Genomic DNA, 22,254 nt, shown 5'->3' on the forward strand with positions numbered 1-22,254 from the left:
TAAGCTCATTGGTCATTTTGGATAGCAGTTAAAACGGTGATATTTGTAGGTTAGACCTAAGGATGTCTGGTTCCTAGTACTACAATGTTGAACAATTTTGACTCTGTAAATTTTTTCTAGAAAGGGGCATTTCACACCAAACCACTCTGAATGATTTTGTTTACATCTAAGCCATTGAATGATTAAGTAATTTAGCAAAATTGGTGGAGCTCCTCTTTAAGAGTCAGAAGACGTTGTCGAAGTTGTCTCAGCACTAAGAAAGATTTATTATTTTTTCAGTGGTGTTCAAAAGGAGAATGATAAAGACACACACACACACACACACACACACACATACACACACACCCCGAGAGATTTGGAGAAAACTTTACGTACAACAGTATGAGTATTATGCAGTTTTCTGTATTTTACAAAGGGCAAACTCGTATTTAACAACTGAAAAAATACCATGGCATAGCATGCGTAAAAGGTTTTTAAAAATATTTTCTGAAATTCCTCAGGACTGCATTCCTGACTTTTAATTGTGGGATAACTTTGACACACCTTAGATCAATTGATTTCCCTTTAAACCTCTCAACCTTATATTTTAAATTAAAAAGAAAAATGAAGCATCTTAAGATTAGTTCATCGAGTGATTTTATTAAGACATGGCTCTGTCAGAGAAGAACTGCGTCAGTCGACGGTCTTTTCCTATTGGTAGTTTAGCGGTATCTCTCAGCCAGACACCAGGCCACGTTCTGCAGGAACTTGTCCAAAGACACGTGAACTTCAGGTGTGAAGTCAGCAGGGAACAGCATGGCCACGACCACAATGAGGTTGTGCGCCAGGATCTGAGATTGAAGAGAAATAGAATGTTGTTTTAAGAGAATAGTGAATATGATGTCTGTTTAGCTGTAATTTGAATATTTATACTGTTCGTCACAATCACGTGTATTTGAAAGTAGACCTACCTTAAAGTTAGCAGGGTCCACTCTAAGTTTGGAAGCGTGCAGTTCGCTGAGCTGAGACAGAGCTCCAGGAAGGTCGTCAATATGGGCCACTGCATCGGCGACGGCACCCATGATGGTCTTTCCATGCTTCTTCACTGGAGCGGATCCAGGACTCAGGTCAGCCCAGTGGGAGAAGTAGGTCTTGGTCTGGGGGTACACGGTGAGCATCCTGATGGAGAAAATACAGATTGGACTCAACAAAGAGGCAAAAAACATACATCACAAGACCGGTTCAGTTCAACTAAATTCATCTGATTGTAAAGCAAAGCGTCGTGGTCTCTAAATAAACGGCAAAGATTTGAATTCTTGCTCACTAGTGTAAATTGCGCTTTCTTTTTTATAATCAACTCCAGATATACAGAACTGAATTACCTGCCCAAGGCTTCAGCTCCGATCTCATCAGCCTTGGAGGAGATTTTGCCCCAAAGGCCTTTCACCGCAGACACGTCCTTAGCAGTGAGACTCATCGCTACGTCTTCTTCTCAATTCAGGATGAATTCAGAAAAAAGCTCCTGGTGAACTTGATATTTTTGACGGCCTTTATATGAAAACTAGAAACGGACCCACCCAAACATTTTATCCAAACCACACCTCCGGGCTCCACCCAGCCTAGTCAAAACTGTGCCAGTTTTTAGCCTGGTATAATCCAGATAACAAAAATATTTTTCCCCCTTTTTGGGAGAAATCTGTATTAGCGCTGTTCTTTAACCTTGACCTTGCTGACCTACCTTCAACTCAAATAAACATTTTAAATGAAACACTTTAAAGCAAGTGTTTAAAGTATTACGTTTAGATAAACAAGATCAACCTTTTGCTTAAGTATTTATTTTTTTTTTTTTACCGTGCAGGAAAAATAGAGGCATAGAATATCACCCGTTTTGGTTGTGTCTCATCCTATATATATATATATATATATATATATATATATATATACATATAAGCGAAGCGAAGGGTTTAGATTTAAAAATACAGTTCTATTCCAATATATGTATAAAAAACATTTTTGCATAGATTTATGTAAAGCAAATAGTCCCTTTTATTTATTAAGACAACGTGTTTACGAGCGTAACCTTCCAAATTAAAACTTCAAAATACCAGAAGTTTTAAAGTGTCAGATTTAAGGCAAAGCCAGAGTTTAATTATGTTAAATGGTGCGTGTTAGGGTATTGTTTGGGGTTCTCACATTCAGAGCTCTGTCTATCTTGCTGAGAACAGGTACATGCCCTTTTTCACAAGTTTGAAGCATTTATCAAATATAATTTTGTTTATTTGTTTAATGCACTTTAGTCTTTGGAATGCATTTTGGATGAAACAATGTGTTTGAAATGTACCTCACATAAATAAATATATGCCCGTGTATTTTTCAGTATGTTATGTTTGCACCTGCGATTTATTGCTCTGAAATCATCTAATTCTATGAAATACAGGAGCTTAAATAGCTTATATCTGTGTCTACAGTAAGTTTGATTTGCTGCATCTTTTTTAGACCTTTAAAAAGCCCATTAATAATAATAGTTTCTATGAAATCCAAGGTCACTGACACTACTTGTTTAATTAATAATTGCTAAACAATGTAATACAAATACCAGTAAATAGTCGATTTCAACCTTCAGTCAATCTACAGCGTAGTTAAAGTGTGCTTGAATACTGCATATTCTTGCAAACATATTGCCGTACAATTTTTAAAGTATAACAGCTATATCTTGTTTTAATCTTGATAATATTTCTAAGAATATGTCTGCCAACAATTTTTTGGATAGAATTTTGTCCAGTCATGTATGCTCTACGTCCGAAGAGAAATGAGCCAATCAAATTGTGCTCTGTCTGGAGGGCGGAGACGTTCAACTTTAATAAATTGTGCCCGGTCTCTGTACTGTGAAAGGGATTTCTGTTTAACATTTTCAAGCAAGTTAGTGAAGAGACCCTAAACCGTCAGTATGGTTGAGTGGACAGCTGCCGAGCGCAGTGCCATCACTGGCCTGTGGGGAAAGATCAGTGTCGATGAAATGGGACCTCAGGCCCTAGCCAGGTAGCTCTCTACGTTTGTAATAGTATCTACATGTTAATTGACTTGTTCTGTAAGTGGATAAACCTGTAGAATTGAATTCCTGCTGCGGCTTCTTCTTCATGCTCAGTTCTTCTCGATTTCAGGCTCCTGATCGTGTTTCCATGGACTCAGAGGCACTTCGCTTCTTTTGGTAACCTTTCCAGCCCCGCCGCTATCATGGGCAACCCTAAAGTGGCTGCTCACGGTAGGACCGTCATGGGTGGGCTGGAAAGAGCCATCAAGAACATGGACAACATCAAGGCCGCCTACGCCCAGCTCAGTAAGCTGCACTCTGAGAAACTGCACGTGGATCCCGACAACTTCAGGGTGGGTTTCTCTAGGACTCTAGGCTTTATGTTATCTCATAATGTCGTTCATAGTCTGATTTTCTAAGTTTTTATGTTTTTTTTTTATAATTAATTTATGCTAGTAATCCAAATTATTGATTTCAAAGTGTTAACAGTAGTTATCCGCCTCCGTGCGAATATTTTTTTGCGATTGTTTTGTTTCTCCAGCTTCTTGCTGACTGCATCACCGTATGTGTGGCCATGAAGTTCGGACCCTCTGCCTTCACCCCTGATGTGCAGGAGGCTTGGCAGAAGTTCCTGGCTGTCGTTGCGTCTGCTCTGGGTAGACAGTACCATTAGTGTCATTCTCAGCGAATGAGACAAACAGCTTAAGACCAATTCAGTGCACAAAGCTGTCGACAAAAATGCTCTGACAAATAAATAAACCAATCAAACGCACCTGTCTAGTTGTGTAATTTATTTCAATCATTTGTAATCATATGGAGGAGCACTTCGCAAGCATGCATGATATCAGTACGTCTCAGCCAACAGTTTAAAATGTTTATTCCCTGCAGCAATACGATGTCATACCAATGGCATCAAAGGTTTTCAGTCACGTTGTATCAAGTATTTGAAAAAAAGGAATAAAAACAGACAGCCAGCTGTTTTCACGTTACAGCTGTCAGTCCGAACTGACTGACAGCCCATTTTCTGGTAGTCTGTGGAAGTAGACACATAAATATATTTTTTGTTAACACTAGTCGGTTATGGTCACTCTAATGACTGTAGTATCAGCCATAATAATTGTTACAGTGTAAAAAAGCATATGTTTTCTGCTGAGTTAAGGAATCTTGTGGCAAATTATTGCGTTTTGAAACCCTGGTTGGCCGATATGCAAATTTCGTCACATTACCAAGAACACCTTATACCTTATACAACCCCATTTCCCAAAAAGTTGGGATGCTGGGCAAAATGCAAATAAAAACAAAATGCAATGATGCACAGATAATTTAAACCCTGTATTTCATTGAAATTAGTACAAAGACAAAATATCAAATGTTGAAACTGAACAAAAAGAAGCACCTGGTGGTTGATTGACAACAGGTCAGTAACATGTTTGGGTATAAAAAGAGCATCCCAGAGAGGCTGAGTCTTTCAGAAGTAAAGATGAGGAGCGGTCCACCACTCTGTGAGAAACTGACCGATCAAATAGTGCAACATTTCAAGAATATTGTTTCTCAATGTAAAATAGCAAAGAACTTTTGCTTTTCATCATCTACAGTATATAATGACATTAAAAGATTCAGAGAATATGGAGAAATCTCTGTATGAAGGGACAAGGCCAAAAACCAATATTTGCTGGACATGATCTTTGGGCCAGCACAGCACTGCATTAAAAACAGACATGATTCTGTAGTGGAAATCACTGCATGGGCTCAGGAACACTTCTGAAAATCAGTGTCTGTGAAAACAGTTTGTCGCTGCTTCCACAAATGCAAGTTAAAACTCTAAAATGCAAAGAAGAAACTGTACATAAACAGGATCCAGAAACACCGCCAACTTCTCTAGGCCTGAGTTCATTTAAAATGGAATAAAGGGAAATGGAAAAGTGTCCTCTGGTCTGACGAATTCACACTTTTTGGAAATCATGGATGCTGTGTCCTCTGGGCTAAAGACCACTCAGCTAATTATCAGTGCACAGGTCAAAAGCCAGTTTTCATGATATTATTGTGGGGCATTAGTGCACATGGTATGGGTGACGTGCACATCTGTGAAGGCACCATTAATGCTGAAAGATATAAACATGTTTTGGCCACATCTGCTGCCATTTAGATGATGTCATTTTCAGGGAAGGCCTTGACTATTTCAGCAAGACAATGACAACCCACATTCTGCACGTATTACAGCAGCATTGCTCCGTAGTAAAATAGTCTGGGTGCTAAACTGGCCTGCCTGCAGTCCAAACGTGTCACCCACTGAAAACATTTTGGGCATTATGAAATGAAAAATAAGACAAAGGAGACCCTGAACTGTTCAGCAGCTGAAATCCTATATCAAACAAGAACGGAAAGACATTTCACTTTCAAAACTACAACAGTATCTCCTCAGTTCCCAAACATTTTTAAAAGAAGAGGTGATGAAACACAGTGGTAAACATGCCCCCGTCCCAACTTTTTTGGAACGTTTTGTTGGCATCAAATTCAAAATGTGTATATATTTTTCAAAAAACAATAAAATTTCTCAGTTTCAATGTTTGATATGTTGTCTTTGTAGTATTTTCCTTTAAAAATATGGTTTATATGATTTGCATATCATTGGCTGGCTTGTCAGATCGACTTTAAAAACTACTTCATGTGGAATTAAGTAAATTAACTAGTTTTATTCAACCTAAATAAATACTTTGAATGAACGATTCTTTCTATCAATATAATTTTTTGAGTTGAATAAATCTAGTTTAATTGCTTGTTACCACATGGAGTAATTTTTTTAAGTAGATCTAATAAGCCACTTTTTACAGTGCAACAACCAAATGGCTACTGAACCCGGGATCCCAATAGCTAACAGCAGCAATGATTTTATACATTTTTTTCTATAATAAAACAATCAGGCAAAAAATTTAAAAAAACAGTCAACCTCTACAAACCTGCTGCCCTACAAAGCTAACCCAGCTCTCAAATACAGCGTAACTACTGCAGAGAGGCTGGAATCATTTACCTTACTTCACCAAACTGAGCTGGATAAAATTATTTCCTTTGGAAAATCTTTTACTTGCATATTAGCTCCAATTCCTACATCTCTACTCAAAGAGATTTTGTCAGACATAACCAAGTCTTTTCTATCAATAATAAACTCCTCTCTTAGCCTTAACTATATACCAAAAACTTTTAAGCAAGCAGTAATTAGAACTCTGATTAAGAAACCTAAAGTTATCAAATTATAGATCTCAAATCTTCCCTTTATATCAAAGATTTTGGAAAAAGCTGTGGCACAACAATTTGCATAGGGCTCACATACACGAAAAATTCCAGTCTGGATTTAGGCCCCATCGTAGTACATAGACAGCACTAGTAAAATTGTAAGTGATTTCTTATTATCCTCTGGCCAAAGAAATGTATCTTTGCTGGTTTTGCTTGATTTTAGTGCAGCATTTGATACGATAGACCACTCTGTCTTACTAGACTAGAAAACCTTGTAGGCATAACAGGAATAGCTCTTTCCTGGTTCAGGTCTTACCTGACTGATTGCTAGATTGCTATCAGTTTGTGAATGTCAACAGCAAATCATCTGTTCTTACAAAAGTACAGTATGGTGTTCCGCAAGGCTCTGTTTTAAGACCTCTATTACTCACATTATACACTGCCTGGCCAAAAAAAAAGGTCACACACTCAAATATTTCGTTGGACCGCCTTTAGCTTTGATTATGAGACGCATTCACTGTGGCATCGTTTCCACAAGCTTCTGCAATGTCACAACATTTATTTCTGTCCAGAGTTGCATTAATTTTTCCCCAAGATCTTGTATTGATGATGGGAGATTTGGACCACTGCGCAAAGTCTTCTCCAGCACATACCAAAGATTCTCAATGGGGTTCAGGTCTGGACTCTGTGGTGGCCAATCCATGTGTTAAAATGATGTCTCATGCTCCCTGAACCACTCTTTCTCAATTTGAGCCCGATGAATCCTAGCATTGTCATCTTGGAATATGCCCGTGCCATCAGGGAAGAAAAAATCCATTGATGGAATAACCTGGTTGTTCAGTATATTCAGGTAGTCAGCTGACCTCATTCTTTGGGCACATAACGTTGCTGAACCTAGACCTGACCAACTGCAGCAACCCCAGATCATAGCACTGCCCTCACAGGCTTGTACGGTAGGCACTAGGCATGATGGATGCATCACTTCAGCCGCCTCTCTTCTTACCCTGATGTGCCCATCACTCTGGAACAGGGTAAATCTGGACTCATCAGACCACATGACCTTCTTCCATTGCTCCAGAGTCCAATCTTTATGCTCCCTAGCAAATTGAAGCCGTTTTTGCTGGTTAGCCTCACTGATAAGTGGTTTTCTTAAGGCTACACAGCTGTTTAGTCCCAATCCCTTGAGTTCCCTTCACATTGTGCGTGTGGAAATGCTCTTACTTTCACTATTAAACATATCCCTGAGTTCTACTGTTGTTTTTCTACGATTTGATTTCACCAAACGTTTAAGTGGTCGCCGATCACGATCATTCAAGATTTTTTTCTGACCACATTCCTTCCTCAAAGATAATGTTTCCCCACCGTCCTTCCACTTTTTAATAATGCGTTGGACAGTTTTTAACCTGATTTTAGTAGGTTAAGCAGTCTCCTTAGATGTTTTCTCTGCTTGATGCATGCCAATAATTTGACCCTTCTGAAACAGATTAATATTTTTTCCACGACCACAGGATGTGTCTTTCAACATGGTTGTTTAACAAATGAGAAGCTACTCACTACATCAGTTAGGGTTAAATAACTTGTTGCCAGCTAAAACATAATCACCCATGCAGTATTTATCCAATGGGACACTCTTACCTAATTGCTTAGTTAAATCCAGGTAGTGACCTTTTTTTTGGGCCAGGCAGTGTATATGCTACCACTACTAATGGTACCATAACCAGTAAATATGGCATCAATTTCCACTGCTACGCTGATGACACACAATTGTATATTTGGACCAAACCAGATGATACACTTCAACTTAATAAGATTGAGGACTGTATGAAAGGCATAAAAGACTGGATGTTTAGTAGCTTCCTCCTACAAAACAGAGATTCTTCTTCTTGGTCTAAAAACTGCTAGAAACAAACTGTCTAATTTAACGCTTAAACTTTAAATAGTTTCGCAGTTGCATCAGGTACGTCCGTAAAAAACCTTGGTGTCACGATCGATCATGATCTGTCCTTCAATGCACATATAACCAATATTAGTAAAATAGCTTTCCTCCATCTTTGCAATATTGCCAAATCAAGAAATGCACTGCCTCTACAGGATGCAGACAGGCTAGTTCATGCATTTATTACCTCAAGGCCTGATTACTGTAATGCCCTTCTGTCTGGATGTTCCGGCAAAACCCTCAACAAGCTTCAATTAGTCCAGAATGCTGCAGCCAGAGTCCTCACAAGAACTAGAAAGTTAGACAATATCAGCCCAGTTTTATCAAACCTATACTGGTTGCCAGTTCAATTCTTTTACTGACATATAAAGGTCTAAACGGAATCACCCTTCACTACCTGAGTGAACTTCTCGTATCATGAACCATTACGCTTACTTAGATTGCAAGGTGCTGGCTTACTACTGGTACCTAGAATTATTAAAGTTACATCAGGGGTTTAGAGCCTTCTCATACAGAGCCCCCCAGCTTTGGAACAATCTTACAGTTAGTGTTTGGGACTTAGACACAGCCTCAGTCTTTAAGTCGAGGGTAACTAGTTCTTCTGTTAGATAAAAGGTGCAGATCTTGGGGTTCATGGACATTGAGTATAATGGTAAACTGGGAGTGTTGGTGATGTCATCCCGCTGCTCTCATGCTTTCACTCAAATTTGTTGAGGATGGAGTGGAAGGGCACTGACATCTCAGGGAGCCCTCATGTTGGTTACCTTCTGGCTCTCCCTTTTATTTACTCTGTAATAGATAGACCTGCCGGAATTTCTGCTGCTCTCTGTTAACACTGTATACCGTAATCAGTCTCTCTTATCAGAACTAACTGCCTGTGTGTTCCTTTGCTGAGCTGAACAACGGCCTATCCTGTGCAGTCTGATGCTGTTGCTTCATCTGCCTTGATCAGGTGCACACTGCTCGCCAGTATTCTGGACCAGTTTGACCACCATGGAGCTTCTGGCTGTACAACACTGTGCAAACATCACCTGCACACCAATGACCGTCCTGATGATACTGCTGCATTTTTTAATCACAGACATTGCTTCTTCTGCTTTTACCCTTTTCCATATCTTATACTAATGGTCAAACCTTATTCTCTGCTGTTATTGTTAGCTACCCAGTGTCGACCAGAGGAGGCTGGGTTCCCCTTTTGAGTCTTGTTTCCTCTCAAGGTTTTTCCGTTTGCTCTTCTGTTTTTTCCATGCCCCTGTCGCCATTGGCTTGCTTATGGAGGTTTGGACCTGGGTCTTTCTGCAAAGCTGCTTTGTGACAACATCTGTTGTAAAAACAGGTGCGGGGGGATGACAGGGGGCGACCATTGCCCCATCGTTAAAAAAACGTCGCTTATTGCCCCATCATTGAAAAAATGTTGTTAAAGTGCCCTCTAGAGTGGCAAAAATGAGAGGAAGTGCCCTACTGCCGGCTGCCCTTCAGATGGGAAAATTAGACTGAGAGCCCTCTGGGGTGCCCCTTCAGGAAAAGATTAAGATGATGTTTCCTTTAGAACAAGAAAATTCCTAATGTCTTAATGAGTCCCCTTTTTAGTGGAGAAAATGTGATGCAGTGCCTTAAAATGGCACCCTTAAAATGGTCTAAACTTGATGTTTCCTGTGGGTGCCCTTCCAGTGGAAAGGGGTGCCATGCTGAAGTACCATCTATGCCACCTCTGCATGACAATGTCCCAAAAAGGTGCCATGTTTCCCAAAGTGGGTGTCATGAAGACAGTCTAGGGGTGCCGGCAAATACATTGGCAAAATTATGAATCTACGTCTTAAACCCTGCTTACATATAAAACACATTTTTCTGCGTTTTGCAAGCAGCCAATAAAGTAGGCTAAAATCTAGCTAGCATTGTGATGTAACCTTATGTGCACTATCCCTGTTTTTTTATTTTTCAATGTAATATTTAGGTTAGGTTACTATGTTGGGTTAAGTGTATTTAAAAGTAAATGAGAGTAAACTGTTGCCAACGATGACACAACAAACTTTAAAATACTCTATCCAATTATTAAAACGTACATCCAATCCATCATGTTTTCAGTTTTAACCACGCCCCCTCTAGAATGTTCAGATGTCAGAGTGTTGGTGAAATAAATGTTAATAGTCCCCTCTGTGTTTTACTTCGGAGGTGTTTGTGAAATAAACATTTTAAAGGTTTAAAGTTCTCTGCGTGTTTTATCACAGCTTTTCATCTGCATCGCCTTATAATATAATGTTAATCTTAATCAAGGATGAAGACTAATTCATCACATATGATGCATCATAGCGTTTTGCGCTGGTGGGGCCCTATGTTCTGCAGTAGGCACTTTCGAAAAATGGCGCAGGATTTCTCATCGGTTAGCAATTATATGACGGTGTCTGTATTAAACAAAACATTAGAAATAGCTTTTGGGTCGTAGCTCTTCCTTAATTTAACCGAAAAGTAAAGGTCTCGAAAGTAAAGCAAAGGTCTCGGAATTCATGTTATGGAGAGATTCGTTCCAAAAAGCATCATAAGTTTCATGATTTTTTTTTTTCATGTTACACTCTGTTGTGACTGGGCTTTGCACATTCACAATGGTTCCCCTTTAAGGAGACTTTAACGTTGGTTTCATATTGCAATAAAACACAAATGATATTCATTTATCGAATGACTTTATTCAGATATGGTCATGTCGAAGAATCAAAGAACAGCTGCGTCAGTCGACGGTCCCTTCCCATTGGTAGTTTAGCGGTATCTCTCAGCCAGACACCAGGCCAAGTTCTGCAGGAACTTGTCCAAAGACACGTGAACTTCAGGAGTGAAGTCAGCAGGAAACAGCATGCCCACGACCACAATGAGGTTGTGCGCCAGGATCTGAGATTGAAGAGAAATGGGAAAAACACATTTTTAAAACAGTCTCCAGCCTCCAAATCTTCCAATAATTGTCGCTTGAGTCAGGTGCCACAATCTCAGAAACAAAGGTACGAAACTAACAGTGGGGGAAAGTACGCCTCTTGTCACTGGGGTGGTACCCTCAATGGTACATGTCAGTAACTTCAGTCAGGGAACATAACTGTTCCATAATCTGTTGAAAATATGTTTTCTAGGTTCTATTGACACACACCCCGTCTCGTCTGCAGGCTTTTATTGCTCTGTTTTAAAACAACAAGTTCTGAAGGGGTACAAATACTTTTCCACAGGGAAAAACTACTATAGGGTACACAGTTGGACCTTAAAACCACTGTTGTAACTTTGAGGGTACATTTACATTGTTTGTACCTTGATAAATGTACCTTCACTGTAGCTTTATTTCTAACAGTGCACTCGGAAAAAAACGTTTTGGAAGTACACTGGTTTATTGAGATTTCGCTTTTATAAAAATACATTAAAGATATAATTAATAATATTTTCTCCTTTATGGTTATTTACATATTCAAGGAAGCCATGCGCATTTGAAAGTAGACCTACCTTAAAGTTAGCAGGGTCCACTCTCAGCTTGTAAGCGTGCAGTTCGCTGAGCTGGGACAGAGCTCCAGGAAGGTCGTCAATATGGGCAACTGCATCGGCGACGCCACCCATGATGGTCTTTCCATGCTTCTTCACTTGAGCAGATCCAGGGCTCAGGTCAGACCAGTGGGAGAAGTAGGTCTTGGTCTGGGGGTACACGGTGAGCATCCTGATGGAGAAAATACAGAATAGACTTGACTAAACACAGAGGCAAAGCATACATCACAAGACCAGTTCAATTCAACTAAATTCTTTTGATTGTAATATGTAAACCTAAGTAATAACAAAGCGTCCTTGTCTCTGAATAAAAAGCATCGACTTGAATTCTTGCTCACTTCTGTAAATTTCTCTTTCGTTAATCAACTCCAGATATACAGAACTGAATTACCTGCCAAAGGCTTCAGCTCCGATCTCATCGGCCTTGGAGGAGATTTTGGCCCAAAGGCCTTTCACCACAGACACGTCCTTAGCAGTGAGACTCATCGCTACGTCTTCTTCTCAATTCAGGATGAATTCAGAAAAAAGCTCCTGGTGAACTTAATATTTTTGACCACCTTTATATTAAAACTAGAAACGGACCCACCCAAACATTTTATCCAAACCACACCTCCGGGCTCCACCCAGCCTAGTCATAACTGTGCCAGTTTTTAGCCTGGTATAATCCAGATAACAAAAAATATTTTTCCCCCAAAGTCCCTTTTTGGGAGAAATCTGTATTAGCAATTTTCTTTAAGCTTCTTTAAGAAGTTTTAAAGTGTCAGATTTAAGGCAAAGCCAGAGTTTAATTATGTTAAATGGTGGGGGTTAGGATATCGTTTGGGGTTCTCACATTCAGAGCTCTGTCTATCTTGCTGAGAACAGGTACATGCCCTTTTTCACAAGTTTGATGCGTTTTTCAAATATAATTTTGTTTGTTTAATGCACTTTAGTTTTTGAAATGCATTTTGGATGAAACAATGCATTTGAAAGATATCTCACATAAATGAGAATATGTCCGTGTATTTTTCTGTATGTTATGTTTGCACCTGCGATTTATTGCTCTGAAATCATCTAATTCTATAATATACAAGTGCTTAAATAGCCTATATCTGTGTCTACAGTAAGTTTGACTGAAATCTTTAATCATTTCGCAGTCTGCATCTTTTTTAGACCTTAGTCCCTGACACTATTTGTAAAATGTTTAATTGCAAAACAATGTAATCAAATACCAGTAAATCGTCGGTTTCAACAACGTAGTTGCAGACATATTGCTGTATATTTTTTAAAGTATAACAGCTATATCTTATTTTTACAGTCTTGATGATATTGCCAGGAATACACCTGACAACATTTGTGGATATCATTTTGTCCTGTCATTTATGCTCTACGTCCGAAGAGAAATGAGCCAATCAAATTGTGCTCTGTCTGGAGGGCGGAGACGTTCAACTTTAATAAATTGTGCCCGGTCTCTGTACTGTGAAAGGGATTTCTGTTTAACATTTTCAAGCAAGTTAGTGAAGAGACCCTAAACCGTCAGTATGGTTGAGTGGACAGCTGCCGAGCGCAGTGCCATCACTGGCCTGTGGGGAAAGATCAGTGTCGATGAAATGGGACCTCAGGCCCTAGCCAGGTAGCTCTCTATGTTTGTAATAGCATCTACATTTTTATTGACTTGTTCTGTAAGTGCATAAACCTGTAGAATTGAATTCCTGCTGCGGCTTCTTCTTCTTCTTCTTCTTCTTCATGCTCAGTTCTTCTCGATTTCAGGCTCCTGATCGTGTTTCCATGGACTCAGAGGCACTTCGCTTCCTTTGGTAACCTTTCCAGCCCCGCCGCTATCATGGGCAACCCTAAAGTGGCTGCTCACGGTAGGACCGTCATGGGTGGGCTGGAAAGAGCCATCAAGAACATGGACAACATCAAGGCCGCCTACGCCCAGCTCAGTAAGCTGCACTCTGAGAAACTGCACGTGGATCCCGACAACTTCAGGGTGGGTTTCTCTAGGACTCTAGGCTTTATGTTATCTCATAATGTCGTTCATAGTCTGATTTTCTATGTTTTTATGTTTTTTTTATAATCAATTTATGTTAGTAATCCAAATTATTGATTTCAAAGTGTTAACAGTAGTTATCCGCCTCCATGCGAATCATTTTTTGCGATTGTTTTGTTTCTCCAGCTTCTTGCTGACTGCATCACCGTATGTGTGGCCATGAAGTTCGGACCCTCTGCCTTCACCCCTGATGTGCAGGAGGCTTGGCAGAAGTTCCTGGCTGTCGTTGCGTCTGCTCTGGGTAGACAGTACCATTAGTGTCATTCTCAGCGAATGAGACAAACAGCTTAAGACCAATCCAGTGCACAAAGCTGTTGACAAAATGATCACTCTGACAGACAAATAAAACCATTTTAAATGCACTTTACTAGTTTTGTTGTTTATTTCGGAGTTCGGGCATTGTTTGTGACAACGCTAGCTATTTCACAGCCAGTAATTGTAAATGTATTTGTTTTCAGTTAAACGTTGTCACCTTATGTGCATCCTACATAAACGGCCGCATAAACAGGTTCGGGGTGTAACGGAATACACGTATTGACAATACGTATTCAGAATACAGAAATGATCTGTATTCAGTCCAAGTTACAATGTGTAAAAGCAGTATTCAGAACAATACTCAAAAGAAACACCATCAATGCTTATTTATTAACTATGGCATGTCCAACCATGTACGAATTTTAAAGAGGACCAATTAATGGCTTCATCACAAACAGTGAAGTTTTAAAGCCTCACCAGACTAGTTATTTATGAATAACATTGCCAAACACTATCAGGAACGGTATACATTAACTAAAGAAAAGATTTTACCAAATATGTTGGTAAACGTGGTACATGTTAGATGTGAGTTCATAAATGTTCCAAGAAAGAATATATTGTAACCGAAACTGAAAGCAGCTCATAGCAATGATGACGGTTGTGTTCAGGGACAAGCGCAAACCGTCAAATATCCCAGTTGCATATTGCTGATCTAAATGTTTTTGACACTTAATAACTTACACAAGCGATTAAATACCACATTCGCTCAAAGCAGCACCATAACTTGAATAAACTGAATTTGCAGAAAACATCCTTGCGGACGAATTTGCAGTTTATTTAAATCTCACATTCCCTTGCCTTTAATTTATCTATTGAATAGAAGTTTAAAGTTTTGTCCTAAACAATGAATGAAGTTAAAAGTAAAATAAAAGCCAGGTCTTTTCTATTTATATGGCTGTTAAAAAATGTCGAGCTGTGTATTGATAACTGTTTTTTCTTTTTACGTATGTGCAGATGGAGCCTATAAATCTATTGAACTAGCAAGCAGTTCTTCTATTTTTTTCTTCTACAAGAAGCATTGCCTGTTATTATTAGGCTATTGTTTTAATTCCTTTTTTTCCGTTTTAATTGTTAATTCTATTAATATTATACCTGTTGTGTAGGTACGCACAAACTAAATAATAAATTAATAATAGTCACAACTGTCTTATTTTGGCATAATATTACAAAATGTGTGAATTTGTAAATTAGTTTCCCGCTGTGAAGGTCAGAACGAACACATCTGGAAACACTGTAGTTCGGACTATAAGATGGTTCAAACTACAGTGGAACAAACACGTTTTGGGAAACCGTCGTCCTTCAGATGTCAGTTCCATGCTAAAAAAGGACCACTAGAAACCATTACGATTTTGCTTTCTAATGGGAATTGGCTCAATGTCTTCCTGTAGAACAGCATTAGATCCCTTTAAGAAACCGCCAAATGCATTCAGAATCAGCCATTGGTCACTTGTTAAACCATTAGGATCCTTTACACTGTGATGTCAACCCATTAAAAAAAGTCAAAACACATTACAAAACGAATTACACATTACAAAAAAAGGAACCAAAATAAACACTTAATGGTGTATTTGGTTTTTTTTTTTTCTTTGTTTTTTTTTTTAGTTAGTTGAACGATATCGTTCAGTGCGACCCTCCGTCGTTGTGCGGGAAATGCACCCCAGAGCGGCTCCGGCCGCAACAGCACTGCAATCCTGATGTGTTCAGAGACATGAGCTTAGCGAGAGACGCAGAGAGGAGAACGTTGCACCTGTTCCGGTTAATTCAGTTCCCCTGTTGTCCCTCCTCAAGTCGCATATCGAAATTACGATGCCGCTCTGCGTTCTGAGAATGTCACGCATCATGTCATAATCTGTGGCCCTCACAATAACAAAACATCTTCTGAATGTTGTAAGTAAAAACAAGATGCCTCAGTTGACATGTTAACTTATAGCAACATTATTTGAAATGATAAACATCCTTGAAAGGTCCTTTGAACATTAGGCTATATTAAAAGTTTTCTTAAAACATGATTAGAACTTGTAGGTAATGTTAGCCAAAGCTGGGGGAACGTTCCCTGCTAGCTGGGGTTATTTCTTTCTAATCTTTGGGGTAATCGAATTTTCACTTTGTTTCTAACATAGTTTGTACTTAAACAAGTATAAAGTATAAAATGTGTCGTCGGCAGGAGCTGTAAAACACTACGTGAGAAAAGTTTCTAATGCAGTTTTCGCTTTTTTTTATGTAGAGAGATCGAGATTCCATTGATTTGTTTATTGTGCATTGAAACATTGGCAAGTTTTGTGGCTGTTGTAAATAAAATGCATTACACGGCACAATAATTAGTCTGTTATTATTTTAGACAACTCATGTAAGTGCACCTAGGAATTTGTTTTGGTACTATGGTGTATTTAAGCTGGAATGCTTGCATGATTATTAAAACATGCTAACTTGCTTACTCTGGCTAAGGATCCTTGGGAAGTGAAATCAACAAGGATCCTCTACAAGGATGATCTTTCATCCGAGTTTCCATCACACTTTCCTTCCGAAATGCTCTCGGACAAGAGATAAAAACTGTGAGCACAGTTCAGGGTCTGACCGAGCTTTTGCTCTTGAGATATTCCTCAATTCTGTCTGGTGTGATGGACGTGACTGCTCTTAAGCTTTTTTTAGCCATACCTGTCACTATGGCTGGTGCAGAAAGATCTTTTTTTAACTGAAAATTTGCTTTAGAAAACAGCAAGGAGCAAAGAGCCTCTGTTAAAGGCAAGATCATTTTATTGTATTCTTTCTGTGTTCTATTTTTGGAAGCCCACACAGGCCCTCCACCCTGTTTTCTGCGGTGGGACCCCAGAATTTTGCGCTATGTCACTGACGTCATCATATGTATATACATGTATATGTGCAGTTCATGTTTTCAGATGATGGAAATGCATAATTTTTCATCTTTTTACGGCATCAAAAGTACAATTGAACATTTCATAGTTGGATGTTCAAGTCTTTATAATTGTGCAATTGAGAAAAAGGAACTCACTGGGTTACAGAGACAATGGTCTCCACAAATTGCAACAGAAATTCAGCTAACTCCATTAATGTGCAAAATTTAAGATTAAGGCCATAAAATTAGCCTTTTCTAGACTGTATTAGCAGTTTCCATCAGTTACACATGGCGCCAGTCAATGTTCACTAAGATAAAAACCCACAAAAAATATTTAAGCCAAAGCATTTTCGAAACAAATGGCATCTATCCAACTTTTCAGTGACTGAAAACCTACCATGCAGTCAACATGGCGCAGTGTTTAACTACATTTAGCTAATAAATTAGCTGGAGGTGAAGTTAGAATAAATAATGCATTACTTGCATAATGCATGACATCCATAATCCATAATACATTAAAGCACAAATAGAAAAATAACAGAACTAGTAAGGTGCGTTTAAAATGGTTTTATTCGTTTGTTGCTGTAATCATTTTTTTCAACAGCTTTGTGTAGTGAATTGGTCTTCGTTGAGAGTTACACTAGTGGTACTGCCTCCTCAGAGCAGCCACCACCACACACAGGAACTTCTGCCAAGCCTCCTGCACATCAGGGGTGAAGGCAGAGGGTCCGAACTTCATGGCCGCACATACGGTGATGCAGTCAGCAAGAAGCTACAGAAACAGAGAAATAAGCAAAAATGATTAACACACAGGCAATAATCTACCATCGCTTATTCAGCACTGAGGTAAATGCTATTATTGGGCTTTATGAAACAACGTAGAAGCACGGAAATTTACCACGAAGTTGTCGGGATCCACGTGCAGTTTCTCAGAGTGCAGCTTACTGAGCTGGGCGTAGGTGGCCTTGACGTTGTCCAGGTTCTTCACGGCTCTGTCCAGCCCACCCATGACGACCTTACCGTGAGCAGCCACTTTAGGGTTGCCCATGATAGCGGCGGGGCTGGAAAGGTTACCAAAGGAAGCGAAGTACCTCTGAGTCCATGGAAACACGATCAGGAGCCTGGAATGCAGAAGAATGAAGAATAAAGAGGTTCTGAAGTAATAAGCTCTTACAGAACAAGTCAATAAACATGTAAATACTCATGAAAACATAGAGAGCTACCTGGCTAGGGCCTGAGGTCCCATTTCGTCGATACTGATCTTTCCCCACAGGGCAGTGATGGCACTGCGCTCGGCATCTGTCCACTCAACCATACTGACGGTTTAGGGTCTCTTCACTAACTTGCTTGAAGGCGTGCAGTATAAATCCCTTGCATAGTACAGAGAACGGGCACAATTTATTGAAGTTGAACGTCTCCGCCCTCCAGACAGAGCAAATTTGATTGGCTCATTTCTTCTGGACGACAGGAATACGTGTCTGGACAGCAGTGATCGGATTAAGTCCAAATTATTTTGGCGAATATATTCATTTTCTTATCAGGGTTTTATTTTTAAGTACGATTAAGCGTTCAAAATCCACAAGTTATACAAAATTGAACTGCTGCGAGTGAATGCACGACATACACTTGAAAATAACACAAAATGACATTGGATTATGGCTTCCCATGGAGTTTGACTTTTTGCTAAAACTTGTTTAAGTATCTTGCAATTCTTGTAATTTATTTTACACAGTGTCAAGAATATAAATAATTTAAGCGAATAAAAAAGCAAGTGGGATGCAAAACGATAAAATCAAACTTCCTTCAAAGCGGATATGCAAGATGTATAGCACAGAATACATTTGCAGGGTATCTGTGAAAAAAATCTAAGCAGTAAATGCGGATCATTTGTGAAAATAGTGTTGGAAGAGCATGTCGCCATTCTCGCAAGTAGACAGAACTCTACACGTAAAAACAACTATGTAAAAAAATAAAAACCTAAAGGGTTCTATTATTGTTGCGATGTCATGTTTCTAACAATAGAAGAAAGCTTTGTGGTGCTTTGTAGAACCATTTCCAAAAGGGGTCTATATAGAACCATATACAACACATTCTCCATCTGTCTGAAGAACAATTTCACCATGTAGAGAACCATTAAAGCATGCAAATGGTTTTTTTTAGCGTTCATGGTTCTAAATAGATCCGTTGTCTTTACTAAATGTGCATTTATTTTCACTTGTGTTTTATTAGTGAAAGGCACCACATACGAGGCTTGCAAGTCTCAGTATTTAAAATGTGATTGAGGGCAGTTTGAAGCAAATTGCCCATAGATAACGTGTAATACGCGAAAGAAATAATTTTCGTTATCTAAATTATACCACAGTAAAAACTGGCAAGGTTTTGGTAAAGCTGGGTGGAGATCAGCAGTAACGTGCGTCAGAGGTGTGGTTTGGACCGGAGGGCTGGGTGGGTCCGTTATTGGTTTAATATAAAAGTGCTGAAAATTTCAAAAATCACCAGGAGCTTTTTTCTGAACCCCTTCTGAGTTGAGAAGAAGAAGACGTAGCGATGAGTCTCACTGCTAAGGACGTGTCTGCGGTGAGAGGCCTTTGGGGCAAAATTTCCTCCAAGGCTGATGAGATCGGAGCTGAAGCCTTTGGCAGGTAATTCCATTCTGTGTATTTTAGCGTTGTCGTTCACCGAAATATACTCGGGTACATGCAATGGAGTTTTACACATGGTTAAGGTAGCACCGGCTTCTTAAGGCACTTTTCTGGTTCTATTTTCTTCGTTAAACATAATTTCGTAAATTACATTATTTAACATTTAGACCAGTTTTACCGGGCTGCTCTTTTAGTTTTGGTTTTTGGAAGTTGCACGGCTAATCTGTATTTTCTCCATCAGGATGCTCACCGTGTACCCCCAGACCAAGACCTACTTCTCCCACTGGTCTGACCTGAGTCCTGGATCCGCTCAAGTGAAGAAGCATGGAAAGACCATCATGGGTGCCGTCGCCGATGCAGTGGCCCATATTGACGACCTTCCTGGAGCTCTGTCTCAGCTCAGCGAACTGCACGCTTCCAAACTTAGAGTGGACCCTGCTAACTTTAAGGTAGGTCTACTTTCAAATACACGTGATTGTGACGAACAGTATAAATATTCAAATTACAGCTAAACAGACATCATATTCACTATTCTCTTAAAACAACATTCTATTTCTCTTCAATCTCAGATCCTGGCGCACAACCTCATTGTGGTCGTGGCCATGCTGTTCCCTGCTGACTTCACACCTGAAGTTCACGTGTCTTTGGACAAGTTCCTGCAGAACGTGGCCTGGTGTCTGGCTGAGAGATACCGCTAAACTACCAATAGGAAAAGACCGTCGACTGACGCAGTTCTTCTCTGACAGAGCCATGTCTTAATAAAATCACTCGATGAACTAATCTTAAGATGCTTCATTTTTCTTTTTAATTTAAAATATAAGGTTGAGAGGTTTAAAGGGAAATCAATTGATCTAAGGTGTGTCAAAGTGATCCCACAATTAAAAGTCAGGAATGCAGTCCTGAGGAATTTCAGAAAATATTTTAAAAAACCTTTTACGCATGTTATGCCATGGTATTTTTTCAGTTGTTAAATACGAGTTTGCCCTTTGTAAAATACAGAAAAATGCATAATACTCATACTGTCGTACGTAAAGTTTTCTCCAAATCTCTCGGGGTGTGTGTGTATGTGTCTGTGTGTGTGTGTCTTTATCATTCTCCTTTTGAACACCACTGAAAAAAATAATAAATCTTTCTTAGTGCTGAGACAACTTCGACAACGTCTTCTGACTCTTAAAGAGGAACTCCACCAATTTTGCTAAATTACTTAATCATTTAGTGGCTTAGATGTAAACAAAATCATTCAGAGTGGTTTGGTGTGAAATGCCCCTTTCTAGAAAAAATTTACAGAGTCAAAATTGATCAACATTGTAGTACTAGGAACCAGACATCCTTAGGTCTAACCTACAAATATCACCGTTTTAACTGCTATCCAAAATGACCAATGAGCTTACGTGTGTCTTATAAGTTTAATATGTCACGCCAATAATGGTAAAATAGTGATACTTTCACCAAATTTTGTTTTCTTTGGGTACAATTTTTCCTTACACCGCCTTGCATGTACCTCTCCGCCCTTTTGTGTTGTTTGGATTTGCGGCGTTGCGTCACACGGCGTCAGCAAAACTCATTGCTTATGTGATTAAGGTTATTCATTCAGTACCAGAAGTCCTGAAGCTGTGGCTAACTGTTTTGAAGCAAAGTTGAACAACTCTACAAACTAAGCTAAAACCCGACGAAGACTTCTCAAGACCAGTGAAAAAACGCGAAGTGGATTTCTCTAAATGCTCTCTGCTAAAGACAACTGCTGTTCCCTCTGATGTAATTTCCACCACAGCAACTGGAATCAAGTTAAAAAAAATACGTTTGTGAGTGAAATAAGTCGTCGTTACCCAGACAGCCAATGCGTGCTAGCGTGAAGCTGGGCCTAATCCGTTCGCCAGACTAGGGCCAGTGTCTTTTTGACATCGGCCTAAAGTTGGGCCAGCAGACTTGGCCCGGTTTTAGTGCTTAATTAACATAATTTTCTTGAATATTTGAATTTTATGGTATGAATAGATGTTTACTGTTGTAAGTAATATATGTATATACATGAAAATGATCATTGTATTATTAGCTAAACCACACGTACAGAGCTAAAACTAAATCTAAATTACACACGCACGCACGCGCGCACACACACACACACACACACATACACACACACTTAAAGGACAAAACATTTATTAGTAGTCAATTTTTTGCATTATTATGGTTACAAAATACACTTCGCTCTATTACAAGCAAGACTTTAGCTCTGGTTTGGGACCCAAACACAAAGGAGACACAAGACACTGTTAATGAAACTTTATTTTATAAAACTCACATTCTTAAAATGAATCTGAATCATCATGAAATTAAGTGCAGTTCCAGATAATTAAGAATATATAATACTTAAGAATACATAATGCTTGTGAAATGCCCAACACAAGCTACAAACCAACTGTTTCTGCATTTAGTTTCCACATTGGTAGCTTTTGCATGTTGGGGAATCTTCCTTACAGCACCTGTAAATAATAAAATGGTCTAATACAAGAACAGATTAAATTCAGTTTGGTTTAGTAATAAGATGATAAAACTGGAAACATACTATAAAGAAAGTTTCATAATTCTTTTACATTAAATAAGATTCATTATTTTGGAGAGATCTTTACTATGCACACAAAAACACAGATTTCAGATCTACATATTCAAAACTTATAAAATTGTACTGATTAGCTTTTGATTATGGATTAATCAAAAGTCAAAATC

General features: G+C 39.1%; 6 protein-coding genes across 6 annotated transcripts; 3 read left to right on the plus strand and 3 right to left on the minus strand.

Annotated features, from left to right (window-relative positions):
- Nucleotides 1-613: 613 nt before the first annotated feature.
- On the minus strand, nt 614-1,541 carry LOC118805786 (hemoglobin subunit alpha-like). The gene is made up of 3 exons (XM_036566845.1): nt 1,362-1,541; nt 951-1,158; nt 614-830 (listed from the first exon to the last, which is right to left on the minus strand). The coding sequence occupies exons 1-3, from the start codon at nt 1,454-1,456 to the stop codon at nt 702-704; spliced, it is 432 nt and encodes a 143-aa protein (XP_036422738.1). The 5' UTR covers nt 1,457-1,541; the 3' UTR covers nt 614-701.
- A 1,271-nt stretch (nt 1,542-2,812) lies between these two features.
- Nucleotides 2,813-3,782, plus strand: LOC118805788 (hemoglobin subunit beta-like). Its single transcript, XM_036566847.1, has 3 exons — nt 2,813-3,018; nt 3,141-3,363; nt 3,552-3,782. The coding sequence occupies exons 1-3, from the start codon at nt 2,927-2,929 to the stop codon at nt 3,681-3,683; spliced, it is 447 nt and encodes a 148-aa protein (XP_036422740.1). The 5' UTR covers nt 2,813-2,926; the 3' UTR covers nt 3,684-3,782.
- A 7,056-nt stretch (nt 3,783-10,838) lies between these two features.
- LOC118805799 (hemoglobin subunit alpha-like) lies at nt 10,839-12,253 on the minus strand. The gene is made up of 3 exons (XM_036566860.1): nt 12,079-12,253; nt 11,652-11,859; nt 10,839-11,057 (listed from the first exon to the last, which is right to left on the minus strand). Exons 1-3 carry the CDS (start codon nt 12,171-12,173, stop codon nt 10,929-10,931), a joined length of 432 nt encoding a protein of 143 aa, XP_036422753.1. The 5' UTR covers nt 12,174-12,253; the 3' UTR covers nt 10,839-10,928.
- An 848-nt stretch (nt 12,254-13,101) lies between these two features.
- Nucleotides 13,102-14,081, plus strand: LOC118805792 (hemoglobin subunit beta-like). The gene is made up of 3 exons (XM_036566852.1): nt 13,102-13,299; nt 13,437-13,659; nt 13,846-14,081. The coding sequence occupies exons 1-3, from the start codon at nt 13,208-13,210 to the stop codon at nt 13,975-13,977; spliced, it is 447 nt and encodes a 148-aa protein (XP_036422745.1). The 5' UTR covers nt 13,102-13,207; the 3' UTR covers nt 13,978-14,081.
- A 3,359-nt stretch (nt 14,082-17,440) lies between these two features.
- Nucleotides 17,441-18,277, minus strand: LOC118805794 (hemoglobin subunit beta-like). Its single transcript, XM_036566854.1, has 3 exons — nt 18,112-18,277; nt 17,787-18,009; nt 17,441-17,660 (listed from the first exon to the last, which is right to left on the minus strand). The coding sequence occupies exons 1-3, from the start codon at nt 18,201-18,203 to the stop codon at nt 17,529-17,531; spliced, it is 447 nt and encodes a 148-aa protein (XP_036422747.1). The 5' UTR covers nt 18,204-18,277; the 3' UTR covers nt 17,441-17,528.
- Nucleotides 18,278-19,369: 1,092 nt separating this feature from the next.
- LOC118805797 (hemoglobin subunit alpha-like) lies at nt 19,370-20,316 on the plus strand. The gene is made up of 3 exons (XM_036566858.1): nt 19,370-19,530; nt 19,772-19,979; nt 20,100-20,316. The coding sequence occupies exons 1-3, from the start codon at nt 19,436-19,438 to the stop codon at nt 20,226-20,228; spliced, it is 432 nt and encodes a 143-aa protein (XP_036422751.1). The 5' UTR covers nt 19,370-19,435; the 3' UTR covers nt 20,229-20,316.
- The last annotated feature ends 1,938 nt before the right edge of the window (nt 20,317-22,254 follow it).

The sequence above is a fragment of the Colossoma macropomum genome, unplaced genomic scaffold (genome assembly GCF_904425465.1).
Source record: "Colossoma macropomum unplaced genomic scaffold, Colossoma_macropomum, whole genome shotgun sequence".
Lineage (NCBI taxonomy): Eukaryota > Metazoa > Chordata > Actinopteri > Characiformes > Serrasalmidae > Colossoma > Colossoma macropomum.